At 46.0% G+C, this 6,337-nt stretch overlaps 1 protein-coding gene across 5 annotated transcripts in view; it reads left to right on the top strand.

Annotated features, from left to right (window-relative positions):
• Positions 1–5,610: 5,610 nt before the first annotated feature.
• The window catches only part of ARHGAP44 (Rho GTPase activating protein 44), a 132,723-nt gene continuing 131,996 nt past the window's right edge, over positions 5,611–6,337 (top strand). For 3 of the 5 annotated variants that reach the window (XM_081805692.1, XM_081805691.1, XM_081805693.1), the window contains exon 1: positions 5,612–5,967. In XM_081805692.1, coding sequence (XP_081661818.1) covers positions 5,915–5,967 — 53 coding nt within the window. In that variant the 5' untranslated portion in view covers positions 5,612–5,914. Of the gene's footprint in view, positions 5,968–6,337 lie in introns of all 5 variants that reach the window. The other 2 variants (XR_014140619.1, XM_081805695.1) reach the window with 2 other exon arrangements.

The following is a 6,337-nucleotide window of genomic DNA, read 5'->3' as shown; positions in this document are numbered from 1 at the left end:
TGTGTTCTCTCTCTCGCTGTGTCTCTCTCTGTCAAAAAAATAAATAAAATCTTTAAAAAAAAAAAAACATAGTGCAGAAATTCTAATTCTTCAATTTTGATCTTAAGGAAATAAGTATGTGTGTAGTTTTAGCCACCAGTGTGTTAATCATAGAGATATTTAGAATAACAGAAGACAGGAAAGAACATATTGACCTAACAAGTGTGATTCCATTTTTGAAATATATTTATAAATTCATAATGTTATCTTGGTTAGTGAGAATATGCATGATTTTCATTTTTTAATCTATCTGAATTATTTATTCTTCAATAAACACCATTAAAATATATATGCATTTATACATAAGCACATAAACTGTTAGAATTTATTCATTAACATTTTATTAATTTGTTTTATTCACAATTTTTATTGTGTAAGTGATATTGGTAGGTTGTTTTTGTGTTTGTGCTATCTTCATTAGGTTTGGTAACAGGGTTAAGCCAATTTCATAAAATGAATTGGGTTGCTTTCATTCTATTTCTGTGTTCTGGAACACTTTAAATAGCAGAGGAATTAATCTGTTCCTTGAATCTTTTAAACAGCTCCCCATAAAACTATCTGGGCCTGATTACTTTGGAGAGTGTTATTCTGTGACAATGTTTCCAATTTCTTTAGTGTTCTTGGTCTACTCATTCTTGCCGCCCACTTTTGAAACATCTGTAGCAATTTATATTTCCAGAGTGAAAACAGAGCTTATTTTAAAATAAGTAAACATAAAATTGCACATTCTCTCATAATTGTTTTGCACCTGTGATTAAATCCTTTTTCTCGTTCCTAAGGTGATGTGTCTCCGTCTTGCTTCTTTTTCCCTTTCTTTAGACCTATTAGCTTTACCTATCTTTTAAAAATAACCTGTCCTAAAGTGAATTCATCAATTACTTCTTTCATTTCAGCAGTGGTCTGCCCCACAAGTGTTTGTTAAATAGCCCAAGGTGAGAGACAATGGGCACCTAGGTGAAGTGCTTCTTAATGTTGGTGGAAAAGGTGAAGAGGACAAAGGGAAAATGTACAAAGCCTCATAATGCACAGGCTGGAGTTGACATATGTCACTTCCACCCATATGCCATTGGCCAAGTCAGTCACACAGTCAGGTCCAAAGTTACTAGGTAGGGAAATACGCTCTGCCCATGATAAGGCTCTGGCAAGGGTACAGATCCAAGAAAGCTGAAACATTGGAACTGATACTGCCTGAAGGTGGCAACATCTATCACCTTGTTTAAAAGAATCTTTAGACTTACCAGATATGGCTCAATGGTGTAGATTTTATACCTGTAGGTATAAAGGTGATTGGAATCTAAAACGGATTATTTATAGCATAGCACTGAATATTATTTGGGATGTCTTAACGGCTGGAAGGCTTAGGCATACCCAGGCAAAAGCAGTTTATTGAGCAAATTGTTTGGTCAATTCATTGATCCCCCAAAATTTATGGCTTGAGATTTTATACTACAACCTCCCACGTAGTAGGTGAGGAGAGTAGCCTGGAGAGATCAAAAAAAGTAACGGGCCATAATTACACTGAGTTTTGTCACCTGCTGCTCAGTTGTCTCTGTTCTGCTGGATCCTGTATTTTGAATTCTGTTCTATAGCGCTGTCCAAAAGAATTTACTGTGACGATGTTGTGAAAGTTCTATTTTACACTGTCTGATATGGTAGCCACTAGCCACACAAGGTCTTTGGGTATTTGAAAAGTGGCTAGTGTAGTTGAGGAACTGAATTTCTAATTTTATATAACTTTATTTAAAATTATGTTTAAATAACCACATGTCTCTGCTGATGCCCACGTTGGACCGAATGTTTGGACTCAGAATGAAGATGCTAAAACCACTCTAATTCAGAGCCTCCTAAGTGGCATATGGGATTTCAAAGGAAACACATCTCGGATAAATAGTTCTACCACATCGTTGAGGGAAGTAAGAAGCCCATATTTGGTCGGGCAAAGCAAGTCATGTGGCTGCACTTAAGGGCAATACGGAGCCGGAAGTGAAATCCTTCCATAGATCAAAGTCGAGTATATAAGAAATAGAATCTTCTTCCTTCTTTCTCCTTCTCTTCTTTCCCTTTCTCTTCCCTCCCCCTTTCCCTCTTCCATCTTCCTCTTCCTCCTCCTTCTCCACTCCTCCCCTTCTCCTCCTTCAAATGCACTTAATTTGAAGTCTCTTCTTATTTAATTTCTGGCAATTCGGGGCTTCTGTATGCCACATCTTGGCCGTGGCTTTCTTTCTTGTCAACTTCGATCCCAGTGGCAAAAACACCCAGCTCGTTCAGGTACTTTTGTATACCCTCATGGTATACAAACTCTTGCACATGGCTTGGTGCAGGGAACTCTGGAGTCACCTGAGGACTGGGGTTAGGGACTTTGGGCACTCCACATGGGTATCCTTACTGCCCCTGGGCCTTCAAAGGCGCAGGGTCTCTGTGAGCTTTGCCACTACTAGCCTTCCCATGGAAGAAGTGATGCAAAGGTCCTGTACTACAGCTTCCTGATAGAGTTACCTCCAGCCTCCCTGAACCAAACTGAAGTTTGTTTTTTTTTTTGACCATGGGAAGGAGCCAGGAGCAAGTGATCTTCCTTAGAGGTATGCTCTGTAGTAGTCAGCTCAGACTTGATTATGCTGCTATAACAAATAATCCCCAGACCTCTGACTTATAACCACAAAGGTATTCTTTTTCATCCCCGCTGGATGGTTGTGACTCTGATCCACGGCAGCCCTTAATGGGGTCATTGCTGGTCGTAAGGCAGACTAAAAAACGGAGGGGGGAGGATCACAAAATGACTCCTACCAATCTGCTCAGGAGCGGCACCAATCACCCTGTGCATGTTCTATGTCCAAAGAGAATCGCATGATCGATCTTGACCTCATCGGGAAGGTGAAGTATAATCCCTTTTCATAGGTACAGGCAGCGAAATTTTGAACCATAACCAAATCTGTGCAGGAGTCATCTCCTTTTCCTTGCCCTCTCTCCCCTTCCACTCCCCTATCATCATCTTCAACACCTCACAGCCTGGAAATTCTTTATCTAGAAAAGGCAGGATGGTGTGTTCTTCAGACTCAACCATTTTTGGTATGGACTATTAAAGTTCCAAAGCCTGTATTCCTGAAACTCAAAGACGCTTTTCTTTAAAAAGTCTATTCTCACACGTGTTTCTGAAGCCTGCTTTGAAAGATCAGATGAGTAGACCTGACACCCCTTTCTCTTTTTTCTGCACTGTCATCCCGTCCCTGGGTAGGAAGGAAATAAACATGAGCTGCTTCCTAAGTGGAGGAAAATCTCATAGGAGAACAGGAAATATGTAAAGAAGCCATCCGTTAATAAAAAAAAAAACAACAACACTCTAGCAGGGTAGGCTGTGTTTGTGGATAAGTAGAAAGTCCCCTTTTAGAACTGAAATGTCCCCGGATTGAAGACAGACTGACACGATTTTGGAATTGTCTTACAGAGTTCCCTAGTACTAGTGTTGTCCAATAGAGCTTTCTTTTTTTAAAGATTTTATTTATTTATTTGAGAGAGAGACAGAGAGAGCACGAGGGAACAGGAGCGGGGAGGAGTGGGAGAAGCAGGCTCCCCACTGAGCAGGGAGCCCATTGCGGGACTTGATCCCAGGACCGTGGGATCATGATCTGAGCCAAAGGCAGATGCTTAACTGAGCCAAAGGCAGATGCTTAACCAACTGAACCACCCAGGCACCACCTCCCCCCCACCGGTAGAACTTTCTGAGAGGATAGGAATATTCTATATTAGACTGTCCAGTACAGCCCGTGTGGCTATTAGGCACTTATGATGTGGCTAGGATGACTGAGGAATTAAATTTTTAATTTCATTTAATTTTAATTAATTTAAATTTCAATAGCCGCCTGCGATTGGTGGCTACTGTATGGGACAGTGCAGTTCTAGATGTTAGAGATAGTGTTGCTAAAAGTCATACAGTGACTTTTACTATCTCTTATTTATACATTTAAATACCATGCTGTGTCTTGGTTGTTAAAAATATCTCAAAGTGGACGTAATGTCAGTTTGCATAAAACTAAGCAAATCATGCCTTCGCTTATTAATTGGCTGGAGCTGCCTGACCTAATAAGCAGAGGCTAAATTCACAATTAATTAAAGATCTCATGTTCATTCAGCCAAGACTTGCCTCAAACCATCTTTTGTTCAGCAGGCCAGCAAGATACTTTGAACCATATTTAGGACATCTTGCAACTATAATCAACATATGCAAAATACACCACTGCAAAAAAGTTCTTTCATTTATCAGATTAGTAATTCTGTTGTAGGAATGGCATTCTGCTCTATTATGCTAACTATAATCATATTTGTAGTAAACGAATATGACATAATGTACTACATAGAAATGTATGTTATTTAATTAGTGGTAATTTAGCAAATAGTTCTCTATCTTTGCTACCTACCGGGCAATATTATTTCTCTATTAGAGATGGGAAAACCAAGGCTTACAGAGATTATGTAATTTTTTCCAAAGGTTATATAATTGGTGTTTAGAAGTCCAATATACGAACTCTTATCTGATCCAAAGCCCCTACCACCCGACTACTTGACAGGGGGATGATAAAACCTAATTGCAATCACCTATCTTTTTCCTAAGGCTGGAGCCTGCACAAAGAAGGTCAGGACCCCTTTTCAAGGAGCCAACTGATGCCAATGGGAAACTGCTGTGTAGACTGTTCCAGGCCTGCCACAGCTGATGCCCCTTGGTCCCCTGGAGGTGCAAGGGAAATGGGTACAGTTATGAGACTGGAATCTAAGTCATACAAGAAAGTTGCCCCAGTCAGTCTGGTTCCATAGGCACGGTAGGTAACACTATTCTTTTTTTTTAAGATTTTATTTATTTATTTATTTATTTGACAGAGAGAGAATGAGAGAGCACATGAGAGGGGGGAGGGTCAGAGGGAGAAGCAGACTCCCTGCCGAGCAGGGAGCAGGGAGCCCGATGCGGGACTCGATCCAGGGACTCCAGGATCATGACCTGAGCCGAAGGCAGTCGCTTAACCAACTGAGCCACCCAGGCGCCCCAGGTAACACTATTCTTACACCCTTCTTCTATTTTGGCTCTGGTTACCTCTTGTGTTTGGTAAAAATTAAAGGACGAAACTTCTGGGATGCATGCTATGCTCGGTCAGGCCCTGGGCCCGAAGCTTAACTGGGCACCTCAACAAGTATCAGGTGGCCTTATGCAATTTTATGAGCCACGTACCCGCCTGCATAAATCTCCTTCCTGTGAATTCAAAACAGCCATGCCTCACATTCACTTAAAATACAATGGAAGACAGATGCTCACTTTCCTTCTTTGCTGTTGTAGTCTTGGTTCCACTTTGCTATTGTTAAAGCATCGAAACCTTTCCCTTCCTGGAGTGCTACAGTGCAAAGCATTCCTCCCCACCCGCCCGCCCGCCGAGCACCTCGGTCCTTGCAAACTTTGCACGCGGAAAGGTGGGCAGCGGGGCGCAGGACTACAAGTCCCAGAATGCACGGCGCCCGCCGCACAGGCGCAGCGGGGACCACCCGGCCAGCCGGCCAGCAGCCTGCGGAGACTCCCGGGTCCCCGCGCCGGAGAGGGGCTGGGGGCAGGCGGCCGGGCGGACCTGGCCGGCGCCGAGGGCGGCCGCGGGCGTCACCATGCAGGCGCGGCGGCGCGCGTGAGGAGGATGCGGCAGCGGGCGCCGCGGCGGGCGGAGGAGTAGGCGGCGGTGCCCTGGGGAGGGAGCCGCGCGCGCGGGCCAGACGGCTCCCGGAGGCTCCGCAGTGCCGCCGCCGCCGCCCGGGAGGCTCCGCGCGGGAGCCATGTAACCTGCGGCGGGCTCCGGGCTGCTCCGTCCTTGCCCAGCTCCCGGGCCAGCGCGGCAGCGGGGCCACGATGAAGAAGCAGTTCAATCGCATGCGCCAGCTGGCCAACCAGACGGTGGGCAGGTAGGTTCCCCGGTGCGCGCCGGCGAGGCTGCCGCCTCCGGGGCGCGCAGGTGATGGAGCGCTCCCCGCCCCCCCCCCGGCCTCCCGGCCTCCCGGCCTCCCTTCCCTTCCCTTCCCTCCTCCTTCCCTCCCTCCCCGCCGTGCCTGCCCCTGCGCCGGCCCCTCCGGGACTGCTCGCGGGCGCGACCCCTCCTCTCGGAACTTCCCAGCCCCGGGAGCCCTTCTCTGGCTCTGCCCGCTGCGCCCGGGCTCCGGTTGCCAAGCGCAAAGTGTGACGCATCCTTTACCTGCGTCCCCGGCTGCCCCTTCACCCTGTCCTCCCTGCCTTTCCCCGGGACTCCCCTCTTGCCCCCCCCCCCCCCCCCCCCCC

The sequence above is a fragment of the Leptonychotes weddellii genome, chromosome 15 (assembly GCF_054177405.1).
Source record: "Leptonychotes weddellii isolate Sample4059 chromosome 15, ASM5417740v2, whole genome shotgun sequence".
NCBI lineage: Eukaryota > Metazoa > Chordata > Mammalia > Carnivora > Phocidae > Leptonychotes > Leptonychotes weddellii.
The sequence above is the reverse complement of the archived record's forward strand: the minus strand, read 5'-3'. Positions and strand labels throughout refer to the sequence as shown.